General features: G+C 32.7%; 1 protein-coding gene across 1 annotated transcript in view; it reads right to left on the reverse strand.

The window, feature by feature from the left end:
* The window catches only part of LOC142344349 (uncharacterized), a 101269-nt gene that overhangs the window by 29703 nt on the left and 56267 nt on the right, over nt 1-15299 (reverse strand). Inside the window, exons 20-21 of the mRNA XM_075395937.1 lie at nt 11625-11817; nt 16-165 (exon numbers count right to left, since the gene is read on the reverse strand). Coding sequence (XP_075252052.1) covers nt 16-165; nt 11625-11817 — 343 coding nt within the window. The remainder of the gene's footprint in view (nt 1-15; nt 166-11624; nt 11818-15299) is intronic.

Consider the following 15299-nt stretch of genomic DNA (forward strand, 5'->3'; position numbering starts at 1 on the left):
GAGAAATTGTATAGCGATTTTGATTTCCTCGGAGAAGTATCGATCCAGCCCATCAGACGCTAGTAGTTCGTACGATACACCCAATGGCTCTATTTGAACAGAAAAGTACTCAAGACCTCCTTCGTGGTACCAGAAGTAATACAGGTGTTTCTCTGACGTCATTTTCTGAAATCACACTCTAAAAATTGTCGTCCACGTACATTTGTATGCAACTTTTGCAAGTGCACAATAAAAGTAACAATAACTGCAATACTATTTGCAAAAAAATGGTACGTGCAATTTACTTAGAATGTGTTACCTAGAATAGAGACTACCCGAAAACTACCCAAAAACAATTTCTTTATTGCAACTGACCTAGAATCCACATACCAAATACGAATTGGGTAACAAATTTATATTACGTATGTTGATTTTAGTTGATAGAAGGCAGGCCTTGAAGAACAATCTTGCTTGCAGAATCTATGTAAAATGACCTGCAGTTATATTCAATGTTCCTGCAAATTACTAAAGTTTTATTTTAATTATGAGATCCCGGTAAAATCTAAAGTTTAAAAACATGCAAAAATTGTTCCGATTTTCCGATTATCATACCTAATTTTATAAAAATTGTTTTTTTTTGGATTGCAAACCTGTAAAATCAGTAAACATAAGCAGATGGCTAGATCCTAAAATAGCGTCCGAAAAAATAGTGACACTCGACGAAAAGGAAAACATCATAAAAAGGCTCGTTAAAAAAATCGGCAAAGTCAAAAATTTGCACCAATTTTTTTTTTAATTAACTAGTTTCAAAGTGATGAAAACCAATAGATAGCAATTCAAAACATCCAACATATTTATCATCACATACGACTTTAAAGGACGGCATTAAGACCCGTCTGCATTCAAATTTCTATGCGGTTACAAAAAGAACATATAGAGACAAAAAAAACTCAATTGAAATTTGCAAGAAAACGTTGTCGAAGCCTTAAAGAACAATTTCCCAACGCCTAAAAATCAGAAAAACATAGTGAAACCTAGTAATATCAAAACCAGAAAACCATATCTTAAGGCGCAAAAAAGATCAAACTTTAAATCAATAAGAAAAAAGGATGAAGAAGCATTCTTTCGTTACTGACACTAAGCTACAAGTTGAACATATTAAGAGAAAAATAGTTGCCAATTCGATAAACCATCGTTCATTTAAAAATCAATTTTTTTCAAAAGTCAAAACGACCAATATATTTCGAGTAGAGATACTAGATACAATAATTTGGAATTGATTATGAAGTTAATTGGACCTATCAACACTGAGCTTTGATTTGAAATGTTCTTTCTTTAATTAACATAAAAAAGTCGGAATTTTAAAAAAAAGACCAACTAATTACACTGATTACAATCCCGAATAGTTTTACCAGTCCAAGATTGGACCAAATCCAGCCTTGCTATTGCTGTTCGTCCATTAGGAACACTTATTTGTTTCGAATGTTATAGATCTAGATATTTTGTTAGAATTTGATTTAAGTTATTTTGATAAAAAGGCTGGAATTTTAAACGTTTAGCTAAAATTTTACCAAAAAAATTAAATCAAAGCAGTCAACAATACTTTTTTGTCTTAAAAACTAACATCAACAGTACTGTTGCAAACAATTTTTACATATTTTATCAAAATTGACTAAATTTTAGGCAAAAATTTTGGAAAAGGTGTACAAAAAAGCGTAAATCGCTCTAATATTCACAAAAATTTAAACCACGAAAACCCGCTCTAGAACGAAATTTAAAAAAAATTTTTTTGGTTCCATATTCTACGCTGGACGTGCTTTTTCATGATATCACTCACAAATCTCTCTGATGAATACATCGTCGGTCAAAATTGTCCGAACGAAAAAACCCAGTTGAGTATTTAGTTCCTCCCCCTCAAGAGGGGTCAGAGCAATGAATCTGTAAATACAGCACATCTAAGGAAGGTCGTCAATTTGGTTGTTCGCACTATAGGTTTAATACGGGATGCATGATTAATCCTGCCTATCATAGTCTCAAAAAACCGGGTCTAATAGCATAAAAGATTTGTGGTATTCATACTAAGACATATATGGTTCTTGGTAATCATACAAATCTCATATATTGTTCCAACTAACTATAAAAGTATCACACATGATTCTTTTTTATCATAGCAAGATTATAATATCAACAATTTTATATCATATGTTAAACCATATACGTACCTTGTATGATTACTAAGATTGGTAATCTCTGGGAAAGGTAAAGTACATTGTTATTAATTTTTGTTCCGACCCCACTTGTGGGGGAGGAACTATATACTCAAAGGGGTTTTTTTGTTCAGATAATTTTGTCCGATCGATATATTCATCGTAGAGAAATGTGAGTGGTATCATTAAAAAGCTCGTCCGGCGTAGTATTCGAAACTTAAAAGACTTTTTTTTTTAATTTCGCTTATTTCGAGGAGTTATCGAGAATCGATGTTTTTGTGAACACGTGTTATTTTACATGATTTTGTTCAATTTTCCTGTAATTTTTCTTCAAATTAAAACATTTTTTAAAGAAAAAAACATTGATTCAAAATTACATTTCACGCCACAAAAGGAACACATTTTGAGTTTCTAATACACGAAAGGCGATAAAAAGACTAGTTCTGGTCTCACAGGTAAAATTAGTATAAAAAAATCGAATTCTATTTGAGAGCTCTTTTTTTAGAAAACTTTTCATATTTTTGTTTTTTTTAGGTCACCTGGAGACCAGTCACGTTTAATACTGAAGTTTTGTTAATGACAAACCAGATTTACAGTCTAATGATGCCCAATGAACAGAAAATTTGTTTTCAAGGAATCGCTCGTGTTTTCTTTGGCTTCGACTAGGAGTTTTTGTTATTTTAAATGAAATTTTGATATCCTTTTTCAAGTTTTAATAAATTTTTGGAGTCCTATGGAGTGATTTTGTTATTTGAGTTCAATAGATTTCATAATGAGCATTAAGTGAATCCATCCAGAGCTTTGAGTGGACAGCTAATTGCTGTTAAGACTTTAAAAAGTATTTTTCGAGAAGATTTTTTAACGTTAACCGATCATAATTTTATTTTCGTCAGTCTCTGTAAAGGCAGGATCCACTTCTTTTCTACTGCAACCAAAATGATCTGGTTAGCGGTTTTATCTTCTTACTTTTTGTTTTATGAGTTCAATGCCACAAGGTTTCAAAATATAAAAAAAACTGGATATTTTTGTATTATTGGCCGCTCTTGAAATCTTATGACATTATCCTCATATTGATATCTCCCACTGGCTTAGAGAAAATGTTAAGTGTATCACTGACAAAATTTGCAGCAAAAAGTGTACGGTTTAAATGGTTTCGACACTTTTTTCGCGCACTTTTCCACTGATTTTATTGGTTTTTTTTTCCCGAAATTGTTGTTGTTTCCATATTCATAAGACTTATTGTGATGTATTATTGAAACCTTTATGCATGTAAAATTTTGTTCTCTTACAATCGAGGAATAATTGAGCGTATTTATTGACTTTCGTTGAAAGTTATTGAATTTAATAGCTGTTAAGACTTTAAAATGGATTTTTCGAAAAAACATTTGAAAATTAACCGATTATAAACTTTTTTTCGTGCTTTTTAAGTCAGTCTCAGGAATGAAAGGAACCCCTTCCTTTCTACTGCAATATAAATTTATCCGATTAGCGTTTTTATCTTCTGACTAATTGTTATATGACTTCAATGCCACAAGATTTCAAAATTTAAAAATAGTTTTGGAGATTTTCGTATTTTTTTGTCCCTCTTGAAATCTTATATAATTATCTTGATATTGATATCTCCCAATAGCTTAGAAAATTTTTTCAATGAATAATGGGTAAAGTGTTTAGAGAATAACTTATGGTTTAAATGGCTTCGACGCTTTCTTTTGGTTTTCGTTGGCACTTTGTTTGGCTTCGACACTTTATTTTGCCTGCATTTGTTGTTGTTTCAAAGTCAAAGGAGTTATTGGGATGTCTTGTTGATTACCTATGCATCACAAAACTCCTTCTCCTCCAATTGAGGCTCGATCGGGCGTATTTATTGAGTTTCGTTGAAATTTATTGAATTGAATGTCTGCTAAGACTAAAAATGATTTTTCGAGAAATTTTTAACATTAACCAATCATAAACATATTTTCGTACTCTGTAAGTCAGTCTTAGCAGTCTTAGTAATGACCGGACCCTTTTTTCTTTTGCAACCAAAATGAATCTAGTTACCGGTTTTATGTTCAAACTATTGGTGTTATTACTTCGATCCACGAGTTTTCATAATTTTTTTTTCAATTCTCGGATAATTTTTTGTAATTTTGGTTCCTTTTGGAATCACAACACGTTTTCCTCATTTTGATAGTTGCAGTTGTTTAGAGAGGACGTTCAATGGATCATACTCAAAAATTTTGGATGAAAGATTACGGTTTAAATGGCTTCGACACTTTCTTCTCGAACTTTTCTACTTAATTTTTGGAATTCGCTTGTTTTTTAGTCGTATTCATAGTCAATGATTTTTTGTAGTGTCTTATTGATGAGTTATGAATGGAAAACACTTGCGTCGTCTCCTCGAGGCATAACTTGGCGTATTTATTGACTTCCATTGAACGCTATTGACTTTGATACTACCGGATTCTTCAAAAGATTTCGTTGTTTTAATGTATTCGTTCATTTTTGGTAATTTATTGGATTCACAGTGGTAAATAAAGAATCCCATTAATGTTAAAAATAATTGAAAGTAAAAAAATTGTTTTTACTGGAAATTTCTTTTTTTAGTGGTTTCGACACTTTTTTTGATCAATTTTCTTTATTTGCTGTGTTAGCCTGTTTTTTTATTCTTTAGGTAGCAGTAAAAAACTGACCGGTCTCATTAGCTTGTGATTGAAAAATTTAACCCCAAGCAGTCTGTTTATAGCTAAGAGCCTCAAATATTATTTTAATATACATTTTTACCATTTTAAGGATTTGTAAATTTTTTCAGTTTTTGTCGTTTTCGTCAACTTGTAACTTATTCACATCATTGAGAGGTCCCATACTCTTCCCCGTATTTTAGAAATTAACATGTTTACTGAATTATTGTAAATACAAAAAGAAATAAAAATACATAACTTCAGATATTAGCAAATGACTTCAATGCCTTCACTAATTTGCGTTTTCGCAGTGTTTGTTTTTTGTTGTTCGTAATTTTATGAGTTTTTCTTCATCTAGAGACCGTGCCCATGGCTTAGTCTAACCAAAGACAGATCCTATTGTTTTCATTATTACTTTTTAGTAAGTTTATCAAGAATCATTTCGTTGAAAGCTAATGATCTTTAAGACTTGAAAGTGCTTGTTTTTAAAAAATGTTAATTGGTTTTTGAATTTCGCCTCATTATTTCTTTCTTTGTCGACTTGTTACCTAGTCTCCTTAAGGAAAAATCCCATCTGCTAAGTAGTTAGAAAAATGTAAAATTGTGTAGTTAGGGTTTTGTCTGATTGTGAATGGACGCTGTAACTAGGTGCTTTTAATTTAAGATTTTTGAGTATTTGCCGTGAAATTTTTGTTTTTTTTTTTAGTTGACATTATTTTTTTCTCGTTGTCTTTTTAATGTAATTCTTGTTGTAATGAGGCATGAAATTATTTAATTGAAATATTAATTTGGTTGTGCAACGTTTTTTTTTTAAACTCAAACATCTATTTTTGATGATCTCTTTGTCAAAAATATAAATCAAAAAGACAGTTAAGTCGAGAATTTAGATGAGCGCGGGTCGGAACAACATGTGCGAACGCACATTAATGAGCCTCCTTGTTTGTCTTGTGAGTTTTAAGCTATAGTCTGACTCTTCGGATACTATTTAAATGGTAATCGATTTAAATATAAACTGCTTCAATGTGACCAAAATTGAATTTTCTCCTAAATATATCTATTAATTACCTAAGATCTGACTCCGTAATTTTAATTAAAGCAAGCATATTGTTAATGCTGATCTGCGATTTGTCTTCTTGTTCCTCAAAAAGTAAAACGAAAGTATAACGTGGAAAAAGAAACTAATGGGATTAAAACTACTTGACCTCATAGTACAACAAAACGTATCTTAATACATGTAAAAAGGCCCTACACAGTAAGATATAGCGACAAAGCAACAATAATACTAATTGTTTTATACTACTAAAAAAGAGATAATTATAATAAATTTTAACTATAATAAAATTTATATATAATTATAGTTGGTATTATACCTTGTGATGCCTTTGTCTTAAAATTCCATAAACTAGTCTAATACTAATCAAAATCTATGGATGCGAGCACTCGATCGTTATGATGAATTAACTGTGAATACAAGAAGTATTTTTCCCCAGTTGAGAGGTCGACTTATGAAAAGACCGTGGTCTACCGATATCGGGAATGAAATGACAGTGGTCGACCGTAATGGATATGATCGACTTTAAGTCGACCTTAATGGTGATGGTCGAGTTTAGGTCGACCCGTACTAGGAGGTCGACCGTGTATTTAAGGAAAGGAATTACCCCCCCCCCCAGGTCGATTTTATACGTCTTTTCATAAAGTCGAGCTTCCAACTAGGGTTGTTTTCAACTCCAAAGACTATTCGTAAAACTGGCCCTATTTGAGGCTGTGAAATAGGCCATAATAAGTCTTGGCAGTACTATGATTTAGCACTGCTTAATGATCGAGTGGTATAACAAGAGAGTTGATTCTCAGGTATTCGGCTTCCATTACTGCAAATGTTCTTTTTTCGTACAAAAAAGAAGTAGTTTTCTTTTTAAGGGAAAAACATATCTTTAAGGAAAAATTGAACAAGTTTTACTTATTCTTCATGAATAATTTTTTTTAAATAATTATGTTCATTTCCTAATAATATATCCGAGAAATTGGTATCTTGAAATTGTGATTCCAAATTAACACATTACAGTGCAGAGGTATACTCAAATCGTCACGGGCAGATATGCCCGATGTGTGTATATCGTGTTCGTTTTTACTATGTTAATACATTGAAAGTGGTACAATATAGCTACTTTAGCAGAAACCGGCAAAATGGAAGGGAATATCGTATCCCGTGTTCGCAAAAGTGTCCTAATTTTAGCCGCGAAATACAAGTACAAACTCAATAACCTATTTTTCGCGCGAGTTGTATCACGCGTCCGCTCAATTTACGTATCGATTTTTCGCACGCAATGTAGCTCGATTTTGCATTTAATCCGCAATTAATACTAAATTAATTACTACTTATTTAATTAAGCCTTACTTATTACTACTAGTAGTACTTTATTACTACTTATAGAACTTTGTTACTACTTATTACTACATATTAGTACTATTTATTACTACTTATTAAAATTGGCCAGTCCCACATTGATATATAAAGCCTTTGATGTGCGAGGGATTTTTCGGAAAAAAATCAGTTTTTGTGGTTGCATGTATTTAAAGTACTTTAAAGCTTTGAAAGCTTCAAATAAATCTTTTTTAAAGTGCTTATTGCATGCTCAAAATGCGCGCGAATAATAGAGACCTAAAGTGAGCGGAAACGTACTACAAGATTTGTTACCTAATTTTCGCACCGAATATTCTTTTATTTCGCAAAATTGGCGGAAACCCTTTTGCGAAAAGTAAGATACAAAGGATGTCATCTAATTTCGTTCATTGTATGTAACTAATTTTCGAGCCAATTTTACTAAGGCGGAAATTTTGGGGTATACCTCTGCATCGTAATGCAGAGAATTGTTATCAATTGATGTGTGAAAATTAAACTAAAAATTTTGTTGTTGCATGCATGTAATAAACGTATTTGAAAAAAATGAAACAAAAAAATTTATTTTAATTTGTCGCGAAAAATTATGTTTAGACGGCTGTTTTTATCGGGTGTGAAACGAGGTTAAACAACAATTTTGTTAGCGAAATGATGACGTTTTCCGCCAAGTGAAGCCAATTATGTACACTAGCAATCAACCAATTTTTCCATAAACAGCAATACCAAAGCTAGTTTGAAAAGTTGATTGATTGATAGACCAATGGAATAAATGGAAATGAGGGTAGCCAAAAATCTTTTGGTATTTAAGCTATTTCCCGCAAATTAACTTTCGGTCAGTTTTATCCAATGTCAGGTGTTTTTCATATTAATAACGTCAAGCAAAAGTATAATTTAAGAGAACCAAATCTAGGACAACATATTGGTATAGAGGACAAAAGCAAAAAAAACAGGAGGTTCGTTAATGTGCTTTCTCACATAATGTTGCGACCCCGCTCATCCACGTTTTGATTTAATTGCTACCAAGAAGCGATAGAAAACTTTCCAACAATTCACATATCGTTCAGCAAACAACTAATTTGAAAAATGCAAAATTAGAAGGCAGATCAAACTTGCCATTTATGAGAGAATTGGAAAGACAAATACAAACATCAAACAATAGCAAGCATTAATTAAGACCAAAAAATTCGATGTCCAAATTTTAAAATTTGAATAAAAAAGAAATCAGATAAGATACGAATTAAACAATTTGACCGGTATTTCATTTGATATGATATGAGACTTGTCAATAATAACACTCGGTAACAGGCCGAAATAAAGCAAAAAGGAGCAATGCTCAAAAATGCGTTTCACTTTATGAGAACAACTAATTTCAAATTAATTGATTAAAACCAATAAGTATCAACTCCGCTTTTTAAGAAAATTGTTTTACAATTCATAGGAGGAAATTGAGACCAGTCATTATCCATAATATGTCAGACGTTTACGAAAAGAGTGACAAAATGAAAAAAAAACAAATTTAACAAAGTGCTGTCGCAACCGGTGAACACATAAGCTTTTCATAGAAAACATTACTTATCTTCAACTGAACCTTTTCAGCAACAATTGGGCCAACCCATAAGTGTGATCCAATGTGCCAAGGAAGCAAAAAAATTAGAAATTGGCAAATATCCAAAAAAAATTGTCTTATTAAAATGCGTAGTCCCAAAATCAAGCAATTCTTAGTTGAAAACAAAACCACTATAAAGATAGAATCATGGTTCAACAGAAAGTGGATGCGACCAGTAGTCACAGGATCCATGCTAGAGAATTGACAGAAATAGGATATAAGTTACAAAGCTCAAAAATTCACTACTTTAGAACAAATTTTTTCAAAAAACAATAAAAAATCGTAAGCTTTTAACTTCAAACAAAAACATGTTAATGTGTCAATTGCAACTACTCAGGAAACTATTGGTGCTTTTTGTAAGTACGCACGAATCATATGTCGACAAGAAAACAACGAAGATTATCAAAACTCACAACTTCACAAATAATTTATCAATACAACAGTGCTAAAGCCATGGATTTTTCTGAAAAATCAAAATCATTAAAAACTTTAAGATACCAAAAATGATTTTTTGGTTGGTCTGTGAGTTTGAATCCAATCAAAAACATCTCTGTGAAATAGAAAACAGAAAGAGCCGTAAATATAGACCAGTCGAAAACACACGAAAAATTTTCGAAAACCTATTTTTGAGCCATAACAATGTTGTGCAAAAGATAACCGACAGCAAACAATTTGTTTTGAAGCAAATGAAAGTTGATGAGTTCTGTCGACAATGAGACTATATTGCTTGTTCACGACAATGAGAACAAAACCTGGGAAGTTTAAAAATTCTTTTTTAAAAGAAATTAGTTTAAACCGTTAGCTATAAACCGGAATCAGTAAACAGATTCACTTAAACAGTTATACACAAATTATGGTTTTTGATTGTAAAGAATGTGCCATACAACAACACAAAAAGCGACAATATTTTGCAAAAACCAAGGAAACGATGTTTAAAAATTGGCAAGAGAACGGTTGCGCAGCCGTTAAAAATTTTTCACTGAAACCTTTATTTTCTTTTTTGCACTCTTGCAATGCCAATTGGAGCTATCTTTTATCTGCTAATTTGAAATGGGGACAATATACAACCTCAAATATAGCCAGAAATGCAAAACACTCCAAACCTTTACGAAAAATCTTAGTATGAAAGACCAGAAACCATTAGTTACAAAAAAAACCACTATGAAGGATATTTTTTTTCAATGGGAATAAGATTTGCCCTGTATGCATTGAGATTGAGCTATCATGTGGACAGAATTAGGATTAAAATTTGGCAAGCTTCAAAGCTCCACTTCCATATTTTCCAAAAACAAATTCATTGAAAGTCCTAAGAGGCATTAGTTAACACCGGAACAGTTTGCAGAGGTTCACCTATTGTTCTTAGTGAATAACATTATCCAAAAAGAACACAGTTATGAGGCCACAAAAAGAACGACAAATTACGGCGAAACAAACGAAACCAATTTATTTTTTCGAAAACATATATTATGAGTTTTTCTGAAGACATAACATTTAGTCATTTCGCTTCATTTAGTCGTAGTTTGTTTGCTGTAATTATGATCTGTGCTTAAATGGGCCTTGACTTCAAATCATTCTCATTAATAATCAACATAAAAATGCGTAAAATTTTCGAGGAAAGAGCGCGCCTCAATATAATCCGACTACTTATTCCTTGTGAGAATCCCAAAAAAGAAACCAAACCCAGTCTGGATTTAACTAAGTTTTCAAAAACTTGTTAATTATTCTATACGTATGCAAAAATAATCAATTAGCAGATGATATAATTCAATAAACCAAAAAAATGCTGCATTCTTTCAAATTATTAAGTTAGTTTTTCAAAAAAAACCGGCAGGATTTCTATTCCAGAAGACACTTATAGGAAACTAAAACACAACTGTCTTCTTTGCCATTTTTAAAGATTGTGTCAGCGGATTTTAATTATCTAATTCCCGCATAGTTTAGAAGAAATGGGATAAACTAGCTGGTTTAGAGCCATTTTTGATTAAGAAAACATGAAATGCGAAAAATTTATCAAAAAATTAACCAAAAGAAGATAAAACCAATCGTCCAGCCTCCTCTATCCTTAAGAGTAAAATCAAAACCAATGTTGCTAACAATTATAACATTTTTAGCAAAATTGAAAAAAAAAATTACGGAGAAAATGCGGAAAATAAAAAGAATGGAATTCAGTCTTCTGTTCACAAAAATTTACACGTCGATAACTCCCTTCAGGATACGAAAATGACCAAAAATCTTTCTATTTCCATTTTCTACGCTGGACGGGCTTGCTAATGATTCCAGTATCAACTTTCTAAGATGTTATCAACTTTCTAAGATGTATACATCGATCTGCCAAAATTGACTGAACAAAAAAACCATCTGAGTATATAGTACCTTCCCCAACAAGTGGTTCGGAACGAATATTTTTAAAATTTTGATTTATTTCAAATCATTGCACAAGGTTTACAGGGCTTTCCAAAGCATTCTAAAAGTACTGTTAAAAATTTGATTCGAATTAACAAAAGATTGATATAAATTGATGTGTTTATGATCTATAAAAAATCAATTATTGTTTTTTCTTCATTTCGTTGCATGCATATGGTTAAACATACTTGCAACAATATTGAAAAAAAAAACAGTTATCTGATCTTTTATAAATCATACACACATCAATTTGGTCATATCTTTGTCACATCGTGAATTCAATTATTTAAACCAAAATTGAGGGTTCAAAATATGTTACAGAAAAAAAAATTAGTTAAAAGGTTGATATAATCCAAAGAGAAAACTTATACCGATCCGGGGTCATTTCCGATTTCAAAGTGGACATTCCTAGCCAGAGGTGTCTGCGAGGGTGCTGCCACTTGCGTGCCCTGTTCCATCTCATGTTCATCGACCTCTGGTTTGTCTCCCAGGCTGAAAACTCTCACCCGGATTACATAACAAGTTCCAGATTCCAGAGCGCCGTACGTGACCTCGAACTCCAAGCTGAAATCGTAATCAGAATGGTTCCGTTTGTCCACCTCCCGTATCACTTCAAATCAGTTACTGCACTATATATTCAAACTTCAATAAGCTCTCGTACTCTCGTATTGATTTTGTAATATTCTTTTATTTTTCAGTCACATGTTTAGATCTCGACTTATGAAGACCCAAAAATGGATCTATAATAGGGTGGAGGGGGAGGGTAATATGTCCAGCAAACAGTCTTTCATGGTTCTAGTGAGCCTTTCCATAGGAAAACTGAATCAAGCATTGTCTCTTCAAAGGTCAAAAAAATTATGTTCATAAATCTGTTTTTAAGGGACGCGAAACGAAATGGAGCAAAACCCTATTATTAGTGACATGATGTTGTATTTTGTCAGATCAAGCCCGCTGTCTACAATAGCCTTCAACAGTTTTTGCAAAATCAACAATCTCAAAGCCAGAATTTTAAGAAATTGATTGAGCCACAGACCAGTGGAATAAACCAAAACGACGATAGCAAAAACTTCCAAAGGTTTTCCACAATTCAGCTATTTCCACGCCAAACAATTTTAATTTCAATCTCAAAACCCACCGCCAACAATTTTCTTCCAGACATCGCGAAACCCAACTTTCAAAAGACTAAATAGAAACATTTAGCAAAAATGCGATCTCAGAGAAAAAATAGACAACACTATTGGTATAGAACATGAAAGCAAAATATGAAAAACAACAAAACATTCCAAATCGTTTCACAAAGTTCTCGCGACTCTAAAAATAATCAGAATGTACTGACAGAAAGTTCGACTTTTGTCAAATTTCAACACAGAATTTTAGAAAATTATTCGTTTAAAGGAAAATGCTACACTTTTACAGATTAAAAAATTTAGAACAAGATTTCTTCCGGTTGTTTCTGTTTAAAATAATAACTGATGTACGTAATCTTCTAAAATTTAATTTTCTACTGCTTCTGGTGTACAGAAACTATGTACCACCAAAAACTATGCAGGAAGCTTTTGTCAAAACCTAAAGGAGGTTTTCTTACCCCTGAGGATGAAAAACCCTGAATAAATACAATAAATGTCAAAAAAATGCTAAAACTCCTGATGTTAAACTTTCGAAAAACATTCCATTACCACTAAAACAACTATGCAACAACCTATTATCGAACCCTAGATGAGGTTTATTGACACCTAGGGCTGATAAAACTCAAAAAAAGACAAAAATTTTCAACAAGCTTAAAATATTGTGAAAATTATATATAATTTGCGTGTTTTTAGCGAGCGGTTGTTCGTCAGTAGCTTGCCACGGGGGAAGGGGGATGCACCGGACGATTTATGGGGGCAACAGTGGGGTGGGGGCAACAGCGCGGGGGTTGGGGCAGTAGTTTGGGGGTCAACAGTGGGGGGGGGGGTCTTCAACCTCTAAGAACCCCCCTTCACACCATAAGAATAAGTCTAGAAAAAAAGTTTGAGCTGAAACAGAGCTGAAAAGCTCTAAGTGCACTTAATGCCCGCTAGCCGCTACCTGTTTATCCCGTTATTGAGGACAAAAAGTCAAATACGTCAGACGAAAATTCGGTCATGTGAAAATTCGTATAAAAAAACGACCGACAGAACTAATATAATTGCTACAACATTCGTTTGCAAGCAATTAAAATTTTTTAATCCTGTCTAGATAATTAAATAATCTACTATAAGCTGACAACAACAAACCGGTTATTACCACTTCCGTTGCATCTAATTTATCAAAAGAAATGTTTGAAAGAATTTTTCAACACCTCAAGTTCTGCTTTTGGGAGGAAAATCAAAATTTGCCATAGTGGGTAAAAAATACAGCTTGGAATTCATAAACAAATATGATTTCCTAGTCATCTTTTCATTGAAATGTTCATATAAACATTATATTTTTGTGGATACAATCAGGGTAAAGTTGTAGTGACACAGGTTTGAAATTTTTTATTTGTAAGTATTTACATATTAAGTTGCATTTTCTCGAACCAAAAAAATGTTGTTTTATCTTTTCCAACTACATGAAGCTTTAGTGAGCTCACTGTTCAAGATTTCGTTATAGATGTTTCTGAGTTGAGCGTTGCAGAAAACGTTCAGTGATAGTAACCTCTGTTGAAAATCTTCACTTTCATGTTCATTACGTGGTTAATGTCCGAAAAGACAAATTTGAACCAATTTAGCGTTTTGTGAAAACATATTGAGCATGTTAATAGCATAGAACTTTATTATGACATTTTTTTTAAATACTTGAGACCAAATTCAAAGACTCTATTCCTGTGAACAGTGCTGCGGGTAATATCAAAACCAATAATTGACTTCTTAATCCAAAATTCGTATCGAGAGACTGTTTATCACTCACCAATTAGGCTTTCCTTCAGTTTGGTAACTAGACACTATATTGTTGCTAGAATGGCTTTTAAAACAAGTTTTATCTAATTTAGCCCTGTATCTCTCCTTTCCACACACGCTTACAACTCTAAAGTGAAAAAGCCCGACAAAATCGAGCGTGTTTACTCAATTTTTTTTCAGTGGCCAGCTAATGTTGGCATGTGAACCGGCTCGTCTAAGGGGTATTAAGATAAGCAGGGAGAATAAAAGTTTTCAATATATTCAACTTAAAGCCTTTTTTTAGTTGGAAAATTAACGAAAATGTTTTTTTTATAAATAAGAAAAAAAGGAAGAAAGAATAAATTTCCCCAAATATTAGACAGCAAATTAAATCAATTTAATTTAAAAATTTATTTAATCATAGAACATAACAAAAAAAGTATCTCGGAGAGGACAGATAGACGGGGTTATTAAACCCACCTAGTATCTGCCCTGGAAATTATGTAGTATTACGAGAGCCGTTACAAATGAACGGATAATTAATCCCGCATTAGAGCGAACGTATTTAGGCGCTAATTAACCATTCTTTCGCCGCGCGCTAAACAAACTAACGCTTATTAAGACTACCAGTAAACAAGTATTTAAACAACTCAGTTCGACTTATTTAAATAACACAACTTTAGGCCTGGATCTCCTCGCTTATATCCAGGACAGAAAATGTACGTTGTTGAACGTAGGCGGCCTGTAAAACCACAGTTTCTTTTGATTTAAATTACTTCTGCTTTTGACAGTTGCAATGCAGATCTTTCCCCCCAAGTTCAATAAAGATGAAGCAGATTGCTTCAGGGGAAAAGACAATAGAGTCTCATAAAAAGCCCCCAAGAAAACCATAATTGTTGCGGTTTTAGAAGAGGGGAAAGCAGAAAACAGGCGCCTACGAAATCAATAATTGATGCTCTCAGCATTTTAGATTTTTATTATTTTTTGGAGTTTCAATAATTTTTCCGTGAGATAAAAAAGAGTTAATTCTCTTGCCTTCTCGGCCAATAGGAAAAATAAGAAGCACCTCACTATGAACGTGAGTTTGTGATTCGCTCCCTATCGGCCCAAACGGAGCTGAGAGGAATTAATTGTTTCTCTCAGCGAAGTGGGACGGAATAAAATTAG

The sequence above is a fragment of the Convolutriloba macropyga genome, chromosome 8, assembly GCF_964194025.1.
Source record: "Convolutriloba macropyga chromosome 8, txConMacr16.3, whole genome shotgun sequence".
NCBI classification, from domain to species: Eukaryota; Metazoa; Xenacoelomorpha; order Acoela; family Convolutidae; genus Convolutriloba; species Convolutriloba macropyga.